The following is a 19,776-nucleotide window of genomic DNA, read 5'->3' as shown; positions in this document are numbered from 1 at the left end:
GTACAGAAATAAGTGTTAAAAAATAAAAAAACTCTTAAAAAATTAATTAATTAAATTAATTAAAACACCAGGATGCCAGGGTGGTGTAGTCCATTAAGCATCTGACTCTTCGTTTCGGCTCAGGCTGTGATCTTCGGGTTGCTCCGCGCTGGGCATGGAGCCCACCTGAGATTCTCTCTCTCCCTGTGCCTCTGTCCCTCCCCCCTACCCTCTCACTCTCTCCTTCTGTAAAACCAATCAATAAATTTTTTAAAAAATAGTAAAACCAGCTAGAAGTCAGATGGCTTTTTATCATCACCCCATGTAATTTTCAATAATGCAGTGAGGACACATGGGTCCTTGCTTGGGTGAACCGGTCGTTTCCTCTCATGAGACTGAGGCTCCCCCAGCTTTATCAATGGGGCCTAACGCCAGAACAGCCAGGGTTCAATTCTGAGGAGGCTCAGCCGGGTCACTGACAACGGCAGGACCAGAGGATAAGAAGAACCTGGGTTATTTTTATTTATTACTGTGGTAAAATACACATAAAAGTCACCATTTTAAGCATATAGTTCAGTGGCAGTAAGTACATTCCAAACGTCGTACAACTCATTTCCAGAACCTTTTCATCACCCCAAATAAAAGCTCTGTACCCATTAGGCATGACTCCCTATTCTTCCTTCCCTCCAACCCCCAGTCACCTCTGTTCTTCCTATCGCTATGAATTTGCCTGCCCTGAGCACCTCATAGGGCAGAATCATATAAATAGTATTTGTGTTTCGTGTTTGTGCCTGTTTTTTCTTTTTCCCCACTTCACATGTTTTCAAGTTCATCTAACGTTGGAGCATGTATCAGAATTTTATTTCTTTTTAAGGTAGAATACTATTCGGTTGTTTATAAACTTAGGGTTTTTAATTTTTCTGAAGATTTTATTTATTTACCTGACAGAGAGTGAGAGATGGTGTGCACAAGCAGGGAGCAGCAGGCAGAGGGAGAAGCAGGCTCCTGGGCTGAGCAGGGAGCCTGGTGCAGGACTCAGTCCCAGGACCCTGAGATTGTGACCTGAGCCGAAATCAAGAGTTGGATGCTTAACCAACCTAGCCACCCAGGCACCCAAGAACCTGGGTTTTTAAGGACACCTCGGAGACACCATACCTTAGGGGACCTCTTGTTAAGTTAGAGACCCTTACCTTAATGGTGTAGGTCATGTGGCATTGGGTTTTCTGTCTCCTACAGCTGGAAGAATCCCAACTGACCTGTTAGGCACAACTCAGGTTCTTCTGTGAGGTTCCAGGGTGGGCAGTGAGGCCCAGAGGGTCCTCCCCATGGACACCCTTCAATGTGTGGCAGAATGTTAGAGAACTTCCTTGTGTGTGCGTGTGTGTGTATGAATCTCATCTACACGGATGTGTACACACACACAAACACACAACTAAGGCCACACCTTGCCTTCTTGTCATCCTCGGTTTAGTTATTTGGTAATTCTTTCTAAGGCAGTTAATTTCAACATGCATCGTTATTCAGGACTTCACGTTTTTCTTCATCACAAAAAATATATTTCACTCCAGATTGAAGGAGGCGCTGTGCCTGGTACTCTAGGGACGAGTACAGACGAATGCCATTTTTTCAAAATACTTTCCCACGATCTTCCCTGGAGTTGGAAATAATCAAGGGTAGTCAAGGGCAATGAATAAAAACATTTATTTAAAAAACACCATCGAGGGCCCATTTCAGCAGCACATATATTAAAAAAACCACCCAGCGCCCATAGCTCCCACTTTGGTAATAAGCAGAAAGGGTGGGTTAATGCTGTTTTACTGTATGAAATTGGAGACAGACCACAGGGGGGGGGAAAAGAACACCATTAAAACTGAGAAAGAAAAGTAAGTAGTAAGCGACTATGACAGAAAGGGACTTTAAGAAAATGTCCCTGCACGACGAAATCGATCTCTTCTTCAAGGAGTACTAGTGAAGGAGGAGGTTTAACTTACTTGCAGGATTACGGGAAAAGTTCCTCATGGAACATTTGGTGATGGCTATGGAGAGGTGGATGGAGAAAGATGTGAGCAGACCCCAGCGCCAGGAGGAGACACGCAGAAGTGAGGATAAGGAGAAAGAAATATTAGGCAGACCGTCTTCGCTCAACTGTCCCTACAAAAAAATGTATTTTAAAAGAATCTGAGGAGGCAAGTATTGTAATTCTCTTGGTACTATTAAAGTGTAACAGATAGCATCAGAAATCAATTATGCTGTAAACACATTAGCGTTTCCTTTCATTGGGAGCTGATCTCACGCCTCCTGAAACTTATTACACATCACACTACAAAATTATTATTATTATTATTATTTGCTTGTTCCCTTTTCTGGTTCCTACTTGTTCACATTCTGAGAGAGGACAAAGGCCCTTTAGAGCTCCATCAATTCAAGCCTTTCATTTCACAGATAAAGGAGGGGAAGGTCACATTCAGCCTTGGAGGCAGAGACTAGACTGGAACCAGGTCTCCTGGTCCCCCAGTGGGCGCTTTCCTAGTTACCTGGTGTGACTCCCGCCCCATCCCATCTCCCATCCATACCTGATGGCTCTCCTTCAGCCACAGGTGGCGCAGGAGAGCAGGAGGGGAAGCAACAGGGCTTTGTGGGCCTGTGTGGTGTGCTGGGAGTGTGGGACACAGAAGAGGAGGCCACAGAATGCGTCTCCTGCTTCCATCCTGAGTCTAGGAATAACCAACAGCATACATGCACACGGTCAGGCTACTCTGATCACCGAGCTGAGGAACACTTCCTGGTAGGGCACTGGGAGTGAGAGGAATTTCTCAAGGCTGTCCTAAGAGAGACGAAGGAGAACTCAGTCAGGGACACAGAACTGTTCAGAAGCCCCACACATAAAGCCCTAGTTACGGATAACATCACAAGAGCTTGAGGCTCCAGGGGACCTCACAACATGGCTCCCCGGCGTCCCTAACAACAACGCCAGCAAATGGGTGGCTAGTCAGGGCTAGGCACTGTCTCCAAATCCCCCAAGTCCAGCAGAAAGAACACAGTTGGCTGGATTCTTGTAAAACACCCCACCGTTCTCGCATCAGCTTTTTGTTTCGCAAGTATCACTACTCAACGTTCTGAATGTTCTCATCGGGCTCTCTGTATTTCTGGGCGATGATACCAGTCACCCTGGCTGCGACATTTCTGTCTGGGGCCTCCTCAGGAAGGGTGGTCAGATCTCCCGGGGACCTTCTCTCCTGCACATCCTTTGCGAACAAAATGAAAGCATCATTGTATCTGTACAACGTCTCCCACAGAAGTCTATGTTCAAGGACAGATACCAGGGCTATGAACTAAGGCTATCCTTTGTGATATGCGTGGACCAGGAAAACCGTGAGAGGAATGTTCTCGAAGCTTGGACAGTCTCAAGTTTATCCAAGGCATCAAAGAGCACCTCCAAAGTCTATACAATGTCCTGCAGAAACGTCTCGTGCTTGAGCTCCTGTGTTTCTGTAAAATTCTGCCAACCTCTTGCCAGAAATGTGCTTTCTCATGTAGAGATGAGGGGTCGGCTTTCCCAGACGAGAGCCAGCCGCGTGCTGGAGGCTCTGTCTCAGGCAAGGACCTGCCTGCGGAGGCTACTTCGGGTGTCCTTCCACAGAGACTGCTGGATCTGATACACGGACTCCTGAAAGATTCTCTCAACTTGGGTGGGGAAGCCACGGCTGTCCTCTTCCAGGGCGTTGATGGTCCGCAGAGCGAAGGGGGTCCTCTCGCGGGGCAGGGGGTTGTGGAGAGGCCGCATGGGGATGACCGAGTTGTACTTGTGCTGCCTGTTCACTGAGTTCATGAGCGACGTGTAGAACTGGAACTTGCACCAGGTGTCTCTTAGGAAGTTCTCGGTCAGCAGCAGGATGGTCCACGCGGACCCATTCACGGCGTCGTCCAAGTTCTGTAGATGCTGCCGGCCGGAGGGCATCTCGGCAAAGATGATTCCGGGCTTGATGCCGAAGTCATTCTGCAGCAGGTTCTGGACCCTGAGGGCTTCATCTGTGTCGTCCTCCGCGTGCAGGATCACGAACTTGAGGAACACCTCCTCCTCCACCTCCTCCTCCTCCTCTTCCCCCTCCAACATGTCTCCCTGGCCCTCAGCCCCCTCATGTTCCCCAGCAGGCACCGGGGCCGGGGTCGTGGGGCTTGGCTCAGCCAGATCGTGCATGGGGTGGTCGTCCGGTTTCTTGGAAGCTGACTCCTGGAGTCCCTGACTCTTTTCCACCCCGGGGCTTTTCCCCAAGGAGAGAGAGAGAGGGCAGGGGTCTATTTTAGACTTCCCGACACCCATCATCAATATCCAAGGGAGAGGAGGACAGCTTCACTTCTTTCTTAACATTTCTTTTCATTCTACAAGGAGAAGAAATAACACAGCAGACGAATGTTGTAAATGTCATCCAAACGTTACAAACGGAAAAAAAAATTTTTTTTCACTCAACCTAAAAGCCTCCAAGAGACTGTAACATAGAGGTCCTAAGAAAAAAATGCAGATCGGATCTTGGGGTAAGATCACCCTCCATGAGTTTCACGAGGATGACTGCGGATGGTCAAGGGGGAGTGGAACAGGGAGTCAGTGTAACGCTAACAGGAGACATTTGGAAGTCTGACATGGAATTAGAAACCTCCAGAACAAAGTCAACTGCCTTGGTATTTGAGGGAGACGAGTCGGTCCCATGCCAGTCTGTCCATATGGAGTTTAAATCCAACTTCTTCATTATCGAGTTATTGTGTAAACTAGAAACAGAAAAGTTGAGAGCAACAGAACACTCAAATAGTAAATAGACAACTCATTTTCATATCAAACACAATTACAAAACAGGACACAAATAAGATGACCAGCTGGCATCGTGACTAAGTCAGCACAAAGAGAAGATCTGAAACGTCAAACGAAATGACGTGCGGGGTTCACGGCCTTGGAGCTCTTCTCCCTGGCTGGGGTCAGGCACTGGTGTCGGGGCTGGTGAAGCAAAACCTTTTCTAGCTAATCCTGGGAATGGTTCAAAAGACTGAGTATTTACCTCGGGAAAAATTCACTTCTGGGTTCGGGAGTGACTCTGGAAACAAAGGCTAGGGATCTCCTCCAGTGAAATCAACAGAGAATCATTAATGTCTATCCTCATTCCATTATTTTATTTCGTTTATTTATTTATTTTTGTAACAGAGAAAGAGAGAGAGCGCACACGTGAGGAAGAGGGAGAGACTACCAGGCAGGCTCCACACTGACCAGGGCTCGATCTCACAAACCCCCAATTATGACCTGAACTGGAATCAAGATTCTGATGCTTAACTGACTGAGTCACCCAGATGCCCCTCCTTCTATTACTTTTAAAAATTTGGAAGTCAGAGTGGAAGAATTAGATCAGCTGCGAGAGAAAAGTGCTTCACGTGAACCCAGTTTAAACAAATCTTCAGATAATGTTGGCAACGTTATTAACAGAACCCCCAAACAGGCAGTTTCAAAAAGGATTCTTTTATCCAAAGATAGAAAATTCAGAATAGATAAATACGGGTTTCCTATTTCCAAAAAAAGGGGAGGGGGCTTTATTCCAGAGCTTTTAAATTTATTGTTCCTGAACAAAGACTAGAGTTCAAGTCAAGAATTTAATTAGGCTTGGGATCATAACGGCATCGATAACACAAGCTTACGAGTACCAAAATAATTCAAGGTTAAAGAAAACCGCTCAGCAAAAATGGTGAAGAACTGTTACGGGGAGAAAAGATGAGGAAAAACAGAACATTTCCTTCTAACGTACCTAGGGAGAGAAAGGGTTTGCTGCTGCTCTGAACAGTGAAGTGACTGCTGGCTACCCCGATGAATGTATTATGTCTGTACTTGAGGTTCTACTCCACAGCCAAAGCTGGTGCAGAAGCTGTTGTGACAGCTTCTGAGAGATACCTGAAGGCATAATTCTAAAATGCTAATACATACATCCCCAATGGCAAAACTGACTGAATTTGGAGACTCTTCACTGGTTAGGATTCACTGCTGACTCCGTTGTGTCACGAAAGAAAGGTGTCACTCTGCAAAGCCGCAGAGAGAAGCTTCTCCTGTATTAAAAAAGTAAAAAATCGTTGAGCGATGTAAAGAATCGTTGAATCGCTATATTGTACTAACTAACACAACACTGTGTGTTAACTACGTCACAATTTCAAAAGAATTGTTAAAGCGTTCAGAAGCATTTACGGTGTGAATTTAAATGATCTTCACTTATGCACTGAGATTAGTTTGTTAAACCAACTTAACACCATGACCTTCCTCGCTAGCCACTACAGGTCAGTACACTCGAAGTAAGACAACAGCTCTTCATAAAAAGTGTCCCAAACTACTGGGGTAAAATGATGTGTCAAGCCAGGCTCAACGAAATCTCTTGACGTGAACAAAAATAAATAACAAAAGGAAAGAACTGCAACTTTAGGTCTCATTTTTCTTTCTTTTTTTCCTTAAAGATTTTACTTATTTATTCAACAGACAGAGATCCCAAGTAGGCAGAGAGGCAGGCAGAGAGAGAGGGCAAGCAGGCTCCCTGAGGAGCAGAGAGCCCGATGCGGGGCTCGATCCCACGACCCTGGGATCATGACCTGAGCCGAAGGCAGAGGCTTTAACCCACTGAGACACCCAGGCGCCCCTAGGTCTCATTTTTCTTAAACACTGATCAAAAACAAAGCAAAAGCCTCCAGAAATCTTTGACAGTGCTGTTCCAGGCCCCTCCTGAGCCCTCCTACCCAGCCCAGAGAGAAGAGAGTGCGTGACAACATCTGGAAAACTTCACTACCACCTTCCATGTGGAGGGGAAGAGCAAGGAGCCGGCCTAGGGGAAGACATGTGGAAAGCTGTGAGGTGGAGGGCAGCCTCTGCTGGCACCATGGTGGTTCCTAGATGGGCAAATGGTCCCCATCCTGGACTGTGGTGCTCAACGCTGGAAGGATGGGAGAGAACAGGATTGTGCTCCCACCAAGCCACTGACTCTCTCTACCAGAGGGCTTTCCCACAGTGCAAGGCAGGCATGGAGGGCTGATGGAAGGAGCCTGGGAAGCCTCTGGAAGGTCCCCTCCCCATCAGGGACAGGCAAATGTGGGTGAAAACATTTCTGTGAAATGGAAGGAGTATGAAGGTGGCTGCTGAGGAGCGGCACACAAAATCACTAGTCACGGAATGAAGACATCTGTGTATATATATGTATTTTCATTTACTTTTTAAGAAAAGGTAGTGGCTAAAATACCTAATGACTTTGAAAATGTTCACAGGGAAAAATCTCCTTTCCCCATCCCACCTGTTATCTTCACAGCCTCCTACCGGCGACCACTTCAATTAGTTCCTTCAACATCCTTCCACTGTTTCTTTATGAATATATGTATTTTTCTTTTCTTTTCATAAAAAATATCACTGATATATATGTATAAAAAACACACACACACTGCAAAACAGGAGACAGAGATACACTGCTTTTCCCTTTAAGACTAGAACCTCAGGAGGACCTGGGTGGCTCAGTGGGTTAAGCCTCTACCTTTGGCTCAGGTCACGGTCTCAGGGTCTTGGGATCAAGCCCTGCATCCGGCTCTCTGCTCAGTGGGGAGCCTGCCCCACCCCCACCTGCCTCTTTGCCTACTTGTGATCTCTCTCTGTCAAATAAATAAATAAAACCTTTAAAAAAAAAAAAGACTAGAACCTCAGAGCTTTCCATGGCAGCAATGACTTTTTTTTTACAACACAATCTTGCAGCACGTGGTTGTACCATAATTGTCCCCTGTTCTCAGATATGTGAGCTGTTCCCAGTAAGCTACTAGGACGAACAACGCTGCAGAGAACAGTTTTGTATAAAAGTCATTCCATTGATGTGCAGCTTCATCTGCAGAATAATTTCCCCAGATGGGATTTCCACATCAAAGGACAAGTGCATTTGCAATAATGAGATATTAGGCCAAATTACTCTCTGAAAGACTGAAACTTGTGTGTGTGTGTGCGCGCTTTTAACTTGATAGAATGACATCCTTACCTCTACCCCTCGTCCCAGAAAAGATCTAAGACCGAAGCTACTGATCACCGCTACAGACAACAGCCCCACTGAGCCAATGACATCCTCTCAGGGCAACGATCCCATGGAAAAACTCAACCCAAGAGAGTGGAGCTCTTGAGCTGAAGTTCTCAAGGGAAGATCAGCAGGTCTTAGATAAGGAAGGAAGCAGAGTCCAGAATGTACCCACCTCATATCTAGCCCAAGAGGGTCCCAATAGGATCCCCCACATTAAATAGGAGTAAGGTGAAAAGAAGACTGACAACTGTGCATTCTTGGCAGGTAGCCACACAGACTACAGGAAATGAAAACGAATATTAAGAATAGCTTGCAAACGCCAAAAATACTCTATTTTCACGAAGACTATGGAGGGCGCCAGGGGGGCTCAATTGGTTAAGCAGCCAGCTCTTGGTTTCAGCTCAAGTCATGATCTCAAGGTGGTAGGATGGAGCCCCACCTTGGGCTCTGCACTCAGCAGAGATCCTCTCTCTCTGGGTGCCTGGGTGGCTCAGTTGGTTAAGCATCAGCTCAGGTCATGGTCCCAGGTTCCTGGGATCAAGTCCTGCATCTGGCTCCCTGCTCAGTGGGGAACCTGCTCTCCCCTCTCCCACTCCCCCGCTTGTGTTCCCGCTCTCGCCTTTTCTCTCTGTTAAATATAAAAAAAAAGAAGAAGAAGAAGAAGAAGATTCTCTTTCTCTCCTTGGGCTCATGTATGCACCTGCTCTCTCTCTCAATAACCTTCAAAAAAAAAAAAAAGGACTATGTGCTCTGGAATCTGACTGCCTGAATGTAAATCCCAGTGCCCTGCTCTAAAACTACTGTGTGACTTAGTCCAAGTTACGTGGCATTTTTGTGCCTTAGTTTCACCACGTATAAAGCGGTGACAATTCCGGTGCCTTGAAGGTTTTTATGAAGATCAAAATGGCCGAGAACCGTTCTCATACATGTTGGCAGCCGTTATGGTTATTAGAGACATAACAAGGGAGATAAGGAAAAATTTACACCAACAGTGTGTAGGCTCTAGGACGGGATGGCTCCAAGTGCTGTCTGGGGACAACGGCCAGTCTCTGGATGGTCTGGAGCCAGCCCGGGACAAAAAGCAGGAGACTGTGCCAGGATATAAATCAACCAGGTAAGTGCTTTTCAGTTCAGCTAACATTCTTCTCAGAGCAAGACATTCTTTCTTTTCTTCCCCTCCCTCTTTCCCTTCTTTCCTTCCTTTTTTCTAAGATTTTTATTTTTAAGTAATCTCCACACCCAACATGGGGTTTGAACTCATGACCCTGAGATCAAGGGTTGCACGCTCGTTCGACCAAGTCAGCCAGGCATCCCTGCAGGACATTTTTGATGAAGGAAGTCACACAGTTTCCCTTTGGTGCACCCTTCTTGTATTATCACAGACAATCACTCTAAGGGATGAAGTCCTCAGACACCCTAAAGAGACTGTAACCAAAGAAACAGAAATAAAAGCGGGGAGAACAGAATCACATGAAGAGAGAGACTATAGATGAATCGAGGGTCCAACACCCTTAGGAAAGAACAGAGAAGGCAACGAACGGAATAAACATGATAAAGCCATAACAGCAGAATATGGTGGAAAGGCTTGGAAAAAATCAGAGAATATAAAATGACAGTAAAGTCATTTAAAAAAAAAAAAAAAAGCTATGGAGATTGGGAGGGAAAAAAAAAGCAGAGTAAAAACCAATGCTTCGGGGCACCTGGGTGGCTCAGTGGGTTAAGCCTCTGCCTTCAGCTCAGCTCATGATCTCAGGGTCCTGGGATGGAGCCCCGCATTGGGCTCTCTGCTCACCGGGGAGCCTGCTTCCCCCTCTCTCTCTGCCTGCCTCTCTGCCTACTTGTGATCTCTGTCAAATAAAAAAAAACCAATGCATCTGAAATAGAAAATCCGATGAACGTAACACAAAATTCCAAGATAGAACAGATTCGCCGCCCTCCATCAAATGCTCAGCCTCACTGATCACAACCAGACAGTGTGTGCCTTTTCTGATGCCATTCGCCAGCCAGCAAAACGTATGACGCAGTCTTGCCAAAAATGTTTAGCCTGACTCTGACCAAGTCTTTAGACACAATTACCAGTTTACAGAAATGAGGAGGACATGTGAAACGTCCACCAAGAGGGGAAGGGAGAAACAAACTGTGTGATGTCCAGACCGTGGAAGGCCTTGCTTGGCAACACGAAGGAGAGATAAACGATAAACGCCCTGACGTGGGTAAGTCCCAAACTCATTATGGTGTATGAAGGAGGCCAGACCGGAAAAAAAAAAAAAAAAAAAAAAAGATTTTGATTCCATTTATATCCAGATCCAGAAAATGCAAATCGATCTACAGGGACTGAGAGCATTCCTTCAGACCTGTCAGAAGGGAGCTTGATCACCCCTCTTCTGCATAGTGTTTCCTCCTTGTCTACATGGCATCCTTTTTTTTTTTTTTTAAAGATTTTGTTTATTTGACAAACAGGGACCACAAGCAGGAGGAGTGGGAGAGGGAGAAGCAGGCTTCCCGCTGAGAAGGGAGCCTGATGCTCAATCCCAGGAACCCAGGCCGAAGGCAGACGCTTAATGACTAAGCCACCTAGGCGTCCCTAAATAAATTTTTTTTTTTTTTTTTTTTAAAGATGGCTGTTTGCTATAGAGAAAGAGCTAGTGGAGAGGGGCAGTTCAGCGATGCTGGAAAGACAAGGACTGCTGGAGGGATGGCTTGTATAGGGAAGCGGGGGGATCCGGTGGGCCAACAGAGGGGTCTGCCTTTGTTGGGGAGAAAAGTGACCATTTTCCCCAGTGAAAATGAGAGAGGGCGGAAGAAACAGATACAGGTACAGGTACAGATGGGTACGGCGGGGGACACCCACGTTCGTTCCCTTCTGACTGCTTCAACAGTCTCAGTAAAATAGGAAGCCAAACCACTTCCTAAGGACTGTCCCAAACCTCTACCTCGTTTTGGTTTTTTCTTTTTTTAATTAGCATGATGAAGCTATATAGCCCTTTAACCGCACAATTTCTTTCTTTTTTTAAAAGATTTTATTTATTTATTTGACAGATAGAAACCACAAGTAGGCAGAGAGGCAGGCAGAGAGAGGGGAAGGGAAGCAGGCTCCCCGCTGAGCAGAGAGCCCAATGCGGAGCTCCATCCCAGGACCCTGAGATCATGACCTGAGCCGAAGGCAAAGGCTTTAACCCACTGAGCCACCCAGGCTCCGCATCATTTTGAAACATGAACAGTACAGGATGGAACCAGTTAAGGGGAAATGGCTGTGTCCCCAAGGCTATCATCCTTTCTGGGCCCCAGGGCGGGTAGGAACCCCAGCAGAGGACTTCCAGGCAGGAGGAGAGCTCCGGGCATCAGCCAGGGACGCCCCTCCCAGGACAGCCTCTCTTCCTCAGAAACCGCCCAAGGGTTCCTCGAGGGCACCTACTGCCATCAGATCTCTCGACCCTATCCCTGGCTAAACGCAAACAGCACGGCGAACTTTCCTTTCATGCTCAGCTGACTTCTCTCACCTGGCCTTTGGTGAGGGTTAATTTTCTGCGCTGGGGCCCGGCTGTAGTTCAAACAGCAGTCCGGATGCCGCGGTGAAGGTATTTTTTAGATGGGCTTACCAGGTAGAGGGGTGTCCTGGGAGTCAAGCCGATTACCCCCCGGACTGCGGGTGGTGACAACCTTCAGAGCAATACAGCTGGTCCGCAATTTATGATGGTTTCACTGACAATGTTTCGAATTCACCGCGCGCAGAAGTGATACACACTCAGTAGAAAGCATACTCGGAACTGAGAACCCTCCTCAAGAGTGTGCTGCCCCAGGGTGAGGAGTTCACGTGTGCATTTTTGAAACACTGTGACCACGTGGGAAGAGAGGCTCCCAACAGCAGTGAGAGAAAGAAGGAACCATTATCATCTGACGATAAAATGCATGCACTCATACAATTCTGTCTGTTCGCGTATCTACCCCAGAAAAAGCTTACTGCGGAACTCACTGCCTCTGACACAAGGTTATTTCAGACGAAGGCAGCCAGAGCTTGAACCCTCCAGCCAGCGAGAGCCGCCTTCTTTCCCATTTGAACAGCACCATCTGGTGGCGAAAGCACGTAACATCAGTGGTTCCTTGTTCAATTAGGAAGTCGTTAGCAGGAAGTGTGGTGGGAAACCTACTCTGCATCAAGACCTCTGGGTTTCAGGGATGTGAAGCCAGGCTAAGGCGACAGTCACCGCGCTGGTGCTCCATCCAGGACAGGGGGCACTGCAGAAGCGCTCAGGAGGGATCCCTGCAGCAGAGGAAACTTGCGTAAGGCCGAGGGAGGTGGACGCTTTCGGGGCGGGAGGGGCAGCAACTGCAAAACCACTGGGGCGCCACAGAGTGAAGTGCTCTTGGGATTGGTCCCTGCTGGGTGCTTCTAAGGCTCAGGTATGTGGGGTTGGGAAGAGGGAAGGTACCAGTGAGATGTAAGGATGGAGCTAAACAGGATTAGTGAGTGAGGGGCCTGACATATTCTGTTGAGGACTCTTGTGGGTTTGTTTTGTTTTTTTTTTTAAGATTTTATTTATTTGAGAGAGAGAACATGAGCAGAGCAGAGGGGCAGGGGAAGATGGAGCAGGCTCCCGGCTAGTGCAGAGCCTCATGTGGGGCTCGATCCTAGGACACTGGGATCATGACCTGAGCGGAAGACAGACACTTAACCGACTGAGCCATCCAGGCACCCAAAGACTTTGAATGTGATCACACTGGCAGACAGAGAGTCCCTGGCAGGTGGTGAGCAAGAGAGACATGGTCTGACTTGTCCAGGATGGCCTCACATCACGCAGGGCAGGAAACCAGGCTGCGCTGTATGGAGCTCTGCTCTGGGAGAGCCTCCTGCTGAGAGGCTGTGGCAGGAACCCAGGGGAGGACGCAGAGCCCTGCACTGAGGAAGGGAGGGGGACACACAAAGGTTCGCAGGGAGGCATTGGGGGCTCATAGTTCAAGAAGCCGATATGCCTCCCAAGCCAGTGCCCTGTGTAGCCTGGTGAGTGGTGCTGCCATCCACTGATGGGAGCAGGGTGGGGGTGCGTGACCCATTCCTCTAGTCTGGGACACAGGGAGCTTGCCCTATGACCTAGAGGGGGAGCTGTCCAGGAGGTGTTCACACTTGTAGGTCCGGGGCTCCGGAGGTGAAATCCTGAGCACCTGGGAATATGCAGAAGGAGAAGAGCAGAGAGCTGAAGATAGAGCTGATGCCAAAGGGGCGTCTGGACCAGGAGGAGCCAGGTGGGAGGGGGAGGAGTGGCAATAGTGTGGCAGGGAAATCAGACCTACGGTGGGACTGGGAGCCAAAGGAAGAGAAGGCTTCCGACAGGGGTCAGCACCCACAGTACTTAGGACCTGGAGGCCCCCGGGAGCAATAACAGGGGAACGGCAAACTCACAGAAGGAGCCGTGTTGGGCTCGGGAGTCTACAGTGGGTGGGGCATGGGGAAGGGGAAAAGCCTTGCTAAGACAGGGAGAAAGGCCAGCAGCTACAAGGCAATGCAGGGTCAGGAGACGTCATTAGGAGAAGAGTAACTGGGAATGCTCAGAAATGGAGAGGATTTGCTCGTAGAGAGAGGATGACAGATATGGGTGTGCCCTGGTCACTGGGCAGCTCGGTCTCTCCTACTCTCCCTCGGGCCACCCCACTCCTGAGTGTTTTGGGTCCCGGGATAACACCTGTGATGATGTTATGACCTATGGGACTTCCAGGGAGAAAGCGAGTGCCCCTTGTTTCTAGGAGGGGTAGCTGAGTTATACTGCGAGACAGCATCCTGCTGCTGCTGGTGCTTTCTGGAAGCACGAGTATGCGAAGATGGGGGAGAGTCTGGAGGTGAAGCCGCCAGTGGGGTGTTCGGCAGCAGAGCCTGCAGACTGGCTCATCCAAAACGGACTCTGACTTCCTGGCTGCAGATCTCCGGTACCTCCTGTGCCACCAGCGCTAAAAGCTGAATTTCCCAGGCTTCCCCCAAAAGGAAGATCCCAGGTATAACATCAGTTCTGCCAATCAGAGGCACTTACATGTCTGAGTTAACCACGGGCAGAGAGAGGCAGAGCCCAAGGCAGCGGCGCTGCTGGTTAAGGCTCCCAAGCCGGCAGCTTGGTGATCTGGCAGGAGCGCCCGTGGCAGGAGCGCCCGTGGCAGGAGCCCAGCTCTGCTAGACCGAGACTGCTAAGTGCTGCTCTGAGGTCTTCCTAGAAACCCAACCTGGAGTCTAGTTCTTCAACTCCCCCCATGATATTCTAAGTCCCATAATATCCTCAAATGCATACCCTTCTGCTTCAACTACCTGCAGTAGATCCTGTTCTACACAACCCAGCCGTGATGGACAGAGCATCCAAATTCACGACAAGGCATGACGGCAGAGGTCAGCAGCCAAACACGGCCCGCCACCTGTTTTTGCAAATCAAGTTTTATTGGGAGAAAGCCATGCACATTCACTGATGTATTGTCTATGGCTTTTTTTTTTTTTAAGATCTTATTTATTTGTCAGAGAGCAAGCGAGCGAGCACACGAGCAGGGGGAGCAGCAGGCAGAGGGAGAACCAGACTCTCTGCTGAGCAGAGAGCCCGATGTGGGACTGGATCCCAGATTCCTGGCATCATGACCTGAAGTAAAGGCAGATGCTTAACCGACTGAGCCACCATGTGTCCTTCTATGGCTGTTTTTGTAAATAAAGTTTTATTGGAAGAAAACAATGCACATTCACTCATGTGCTGTCTATGGCTAATTTCACACTAGAAAGGCAGAGCCAAGTAGTTCCAGGGGAAACCATATGGCCCATAAGAGCCCACGATATTTACTCTTTGGCTCTTTCCAGAAAGTTTGCTGAACTACAGCAATTCCCAGAACTACATAAAGCATGGGACAGCTGAGCTCCATGAGGCTGCCAGGATGCCAAAGAAAAGACCTATGCCAGCCAGAGGAGGAACACGTGGACTCTTCTTTGACTTCTTTACACTGGAAATCTTTTTAAGTCCCACTCGGGTATTCAATAACTTCAGGAATACGATAAGTAGAATCAGAAGCCACTCGATCTTATACTGTAATAACATTATTGACGACTGGCCGTCATGTATTCATTTTCTTCTTTTGGGGGTTGCGCAGAATCCGTAAGGATGGCAAAAGCCGACATCAGTAAAAGGGTTAACTGTCATGTATTCCCCATTGATATTTATTCATGGTCAAAGGGAACCGGTGCCTGCATTTTTCATTTTGGGTACCAGGCTTGTAAGAGAAAGGTGTTATAGGAGCCTAGCCCCCTAGTACTGTGGCGTCATGCGCTGATCACAACTACAGTTAATGACGTGTACGTGTATCTGCTTAGTTTCTCATTTTTTCCCCCTAGAATGTAAACCCTACCACAACAACACCCAGATCTGTCCTGTTCTCCGCTGTAACTCCAGGGTCTAGGGCACAGCCAGCATTCAAGAACACCCTCCGAAAGGAGACAGCATTCCAGATATAAGATTAACGCAGCCTTCTAGGTCTCGAGGGAGAGCTAAACACAGACCGCTTTACCATCATCTTCACTATCACATAAATTACTAACTCAAGCAGAAGAGGAACTAGCTAGCCCATCCAAACGTACCTTGTTTTAAATGAGCCATGATGTTGCATTAAAAAAAAAAATGATGTGAATATAAATAAGGTACATTCAAGATACTTCCGCTTCCACTCCTATGGAATTTGGATGCTCTCCCATGCATTCACCTCTGAGCTGTTCCCAAAGTCCCATCCATCTATTCCACCTCCAAAATACATCTCAAGTCTTCCCACGGTCCTTCTGCACCCCGCTTTGGCTCTGGATCAACACATTTCCACGATCCTGCTTCCCTCTTGGTCTGGTACACGCTCTTCCAGCCAGCCTGCTCCTTTGCCCGCCTGGCTGCCACAATGATCTTCACGAAGAACACCCGTCAATGACATTACTCCCCTTTACAATTCTGCAAGGGCTTCCTACTGCTCTTAGACTTAAAAACAATTTTTTTTTTTAAGATTTTATTTATTTATTTGTCAGAGAGAGAGAGGGAGAGAGAGCAAGCACAGGCAGACAGAATGGCAGGCAGAGGCAGAGGGAGAAGCAGGCTCCCTGACGAGCAAGGAGCCCGATGTGGGACTCGATCCCAGGACGCTGGGATCATGACCTGAGCCGAAGGCAGCTGCTTAACCAACTGAGCCACCCAGGCGTCCCTAAAAACAATTTTTTAAAATTATGCAAGTGTCAGATGTACAGAATTATAATTCAATATCTATATGCACTACAAAGTGACCAGCACCTGAAAGCCTAGTTATCTCCCACAGAATTTCTTAAGAAGGCAAACGGCAAGACACTGCTTGATCAGGCTCCTTCCTCCAGCCTCCTCTCATGTCTCTCTCCCCATGTTCCCCCAGTTCCCTACACATGGTCTCTTTTTTCAGTTCCTCAGGTTAGCTCAGCTTTGTCCTCTCACAGGATCTCTGGGAACGTGTCATTGCAATTCTGACGTCTGAGGCAGAGGACTGTATTTTCTTATTATTAGAGAATGTGGACACAGTATCAGAGGCTAGTTGAAGTTCTACTGGAGGTAAACAATCGAAATGTCCACATACTGGTGAAAGACAAGCATAATTAGAAAAAAGTCAGGGCTCCCTCTCCCACAGCCCCTCCCCTTGCTTGTGCACGCTCTCTCTAAATAAATAAAATCTTTTAAAAAAAAGTTTGCTGGAAATAATTTTAAGGACCTGAGAAAAGGTTTCTATAAGTGAACAAAAGTAGCCTATACAGTCTGATCTCATCTATAGTATGATATCAGCTTTGTGAAACATGCTGTAGAGAAAACAGATGGGAAAAAAGTACACCAAAAAGATATCATTGGTTATCTGTGTGTGGTAGATGTGTGAATATACATATATCTATATGCATCTCTCTATATATCTTCTTTTTCTACAATGATAATGCAAACAGTGGGGGGGAGGTTTTTTAGTAAGTTAAAAAAAAATGGGGGCACCTGGGTGGCTCAGTGGGTTAAGCCTCTGCCTTCAGCTCAAGTCATAATCTCAGGGTCCTGGGATCGAGCATCCACATAGGGCTCTCTGCTCAGCAGGGAGCCTGCTTCCCCCTCTCTCTCTGCCTGCCTCTCTGCCTACCTGTGATCTCTGTGTGTCAAATAAATAAATAAAATCTTCAAAAAAAATGGTTTTCAAGGTTTTTATAGGTTTAAATAGAAGTCATATGAACTTGGTGTCCAGATATATTGCTTATAGGCCATATCTGCACATTCCAGATGGCTTTAGCCCATCTCCATGATTAACTGTCTGCTCTCCTGTTCTGTTTTTTTAAAGATTTTATGAGCAGAAAGCCTAATCCCTGCTCACCGTTTTTTGAATGTGTATACAAACTTCCCCAGAGTCCAGGATTGCTAATTCTAAATCAAAACAGGGCCCCTCCAATTTCTACTTTATGGTAAAGCACCAGAAGGCAGAATATGTACCTCCCTCGTTCTGAAAACAGGTCCTTAGAGCAAGTCAATGTGTCATCACTTATAAAACAACAGAAACGAACGCAAAAACTTTTGTTTCTGCAAGGTATAAAAACAAAAATACATGCACGGATCTTCAAGGGCACCTGCTTTTTAGCTGTGTGGCCTCCTTTCTCCGCTGCTGGGAAGCTCCAGGTTAACGAGTGCTCAACACAGCAGCTTATGACAGATGTTCTGATTTTAACGTCACTCCTGGCTTCGCCTTAACTGACCTGTTCTTATCTTCAGTTTGTTCTGTACTCCGAATGCCCTCATTGGAAATGTTTATTTAATCCTCCATTTTACATATTTATTCAAGCACCTGAAATCCCAATTCTGAAATGAGAGCTTTTGTGTCTTCTCTTTTAAAAGGGAAAAGGGACAGCTGGGTGGCTCAGTCCGTCAAAAGCCTGCCCTGGGCTGAGGTCATGATCCCAGTGTTCTGGAATGGGATCGAGCCCCACCCACGTCCGGCTCCCTGCTCAGTGGGGAATCTGTTTCCCACTCTCCCTCTGCTGCTCCCCACTGCTTGTGTTCCCTCTCTCGCTGTGTCTTTGTCAAATAAATAAAATCTTTAAAAAAAATTTTTAAATAGATAAGTAAATGAAGGGAAAGTAGGTACACATGCTACTGATGTCACCACAGAACTAGCTCCTCGGGAGGAAAGTGATAAAGAAGCATTAAACATTAAACAGTCTTTTATCCCCCAAAAGCCTTTCCTAATAATAAAAATATTGTTTTTCACTTCTATCCCCACATACCTTAAAAAGAGACCTGAATTTCACTACAAATTCTTGATATTCTGATACTGACTTAGTCACCACACAACTCAGAAACATGTATAATATTCCCTGAACAAGTGCCTTCGTTTTCTTCTTCCCATTGAAACTACCTATTCCTGGGACATCTGGGTGGTTCAGTCTGCTAAGCGTCTGCCTTTGGCTCAGGTCATGATCCTGGGGTCCTGGGATCAAGTCCCGCATCAGGCTCTCTGCTCAGCAGGGAGCCTGCTTCCCCCTCCCCCTGCCTCTCTGCCTACTTGTGATCTCTGTCTGTCAAAGAAATAAATAAAATCTTAAACAAACAAACAAAAAAACTACTTATTCCTGGTGCCATTCAAAAAAACCTCCAAATGAGCAACTATCATTTCCTAATGAGATGAAGGAATTGAAAAAAAAATTATTGCACATTCCTTTCAGCAAAGTGAACATTTTTCTTTCATTTTCTATATTTAAAGGAAAATCTTCTCCAAATCAGGAAGCACATTTTACAAAAACGCTGACTATAACAACAAACTGTACATCTTATCAAAATGGGGCTCAAGACAAACATGGTTGTGCATTTTTAATATTAGAGAACCCTAGACGCCAACAAGGGCTTAAAGGGGCCCACGCTTCGTGGAACACTAGAGAATAAAAATCAGTATCTAACAACAACCGGCACCAAAGGTCAGGAGCAAAGGGCTGTTACAATAGCCAAAAAGGCAGTAATCCCAGATAGCATTTCTTTCTTTTTTTTTTTTTTTTAAAGATTTTATTTATTTATTTGTCAGAGAGAGAGAGAGAGAGAGAGAGAGTGAGCACAGGCAGACAGAGTGGCAGGCAGAGGCAGAGGGAGAAGCAGGCTCCCCACAGAACAAGGAGCCCGATGTGGGACTCGATCCCAGGACGCCGGGATCATGACCCGAGCCGAAGGCAGCTGCTTAACCAACTGAGCCACCCAGGCGTCCCAACCAGATAGCATTTCAACAGGGAAGCGAGGTGAGTGAAGGTCGGCAGCCTGTGAGGGTGCAGCCCAGGCCCACTGCAGGCAAAAAGAACAGCAATGAGGTCAAGGTCACTAGCGGAGTAAGCAAGGACCAAGGGGAGAGCCGAGATCAGAAAAGTTTTTGGAAGTTCGATCACACAGGGCTTTGAAGCCATCGCAAGAGTCCAGTTTTCATGATTTTGATCAGAAGGTACCAGAAAGTTTTGAAGGGAAGTGAAAGTTCTGATGATATAATCACTGCTGTCTGGGGCTCCTGGGTGGCTCAGTGGGTTAGGCCTCTGCCTTCGGCTCAGGTCATGATCTCAGGGTCCTGGGATCGAGCCCCGCATTGGGCTCTCTGCTCAGCAGGGAGCCTGCTTCCCCCTCTCTCTCTGCCTGCCTCTCTGCCGACTTGTGATCTCTCTCTCTGTCAAATAAATAAATAAAATCTTAAAAAAAAATAATCACTGCTGTTTGGACAGAGACCATAG

The 19,776-nt window shown here is 47.1% G+C and overlaps 1 protein-coding gene across 1 annotated transcript; it reads right to left on the bottom strand.

Annotated features, from left to right (window-relative positions):
- Positions 1-1,076: 1,076 nt before the first annotated feature.
- LOC111158884 (toll like receptor adaptor molecule 2) lies at positions 1,077-12,233 on the bottom strand. The gene is made up of 2 exons (XM_022521182.1): positions 12,188-12,233; positions 1,077-4,359 (listed from the first exon to the last, which is right to left on the bottom strand). The coding sequence occupies exon 2, from the start codon at positions 4,301-4,303 to the stop codon at positions 3,572-3,574; it is 732 nt and encodes a 243-aa protein (XP_022376890.1). The 5' UTR covers positions 4,304-4,359; positions 12,188-12,233; the 3' UTR covers positions 1,077-3,571.
- Between the last annotated feature and the right edge of the window lie 7,543 nt (positions 12,234-19,776).

Source organism: Enhydra lutris, unplaced genomic scaffold (assembly GCF_002288905.1).
Source record: "Enhydra lutris kenyoni isolate GAN:26980312 unplaced genomic scaffold, ASM228890v2 scaffoldscaffold64, whole genome shotgun sequence".
Taxonomy (NCBI): Eukaryota; Metazoa; Chordata; class Mammalia; order Carnivora; family Mustelidae; genus Enhydra; species Enhydra lutris.
This window is presented reverse-complemented; position numbering and strand designations above follow the sequence as displayed.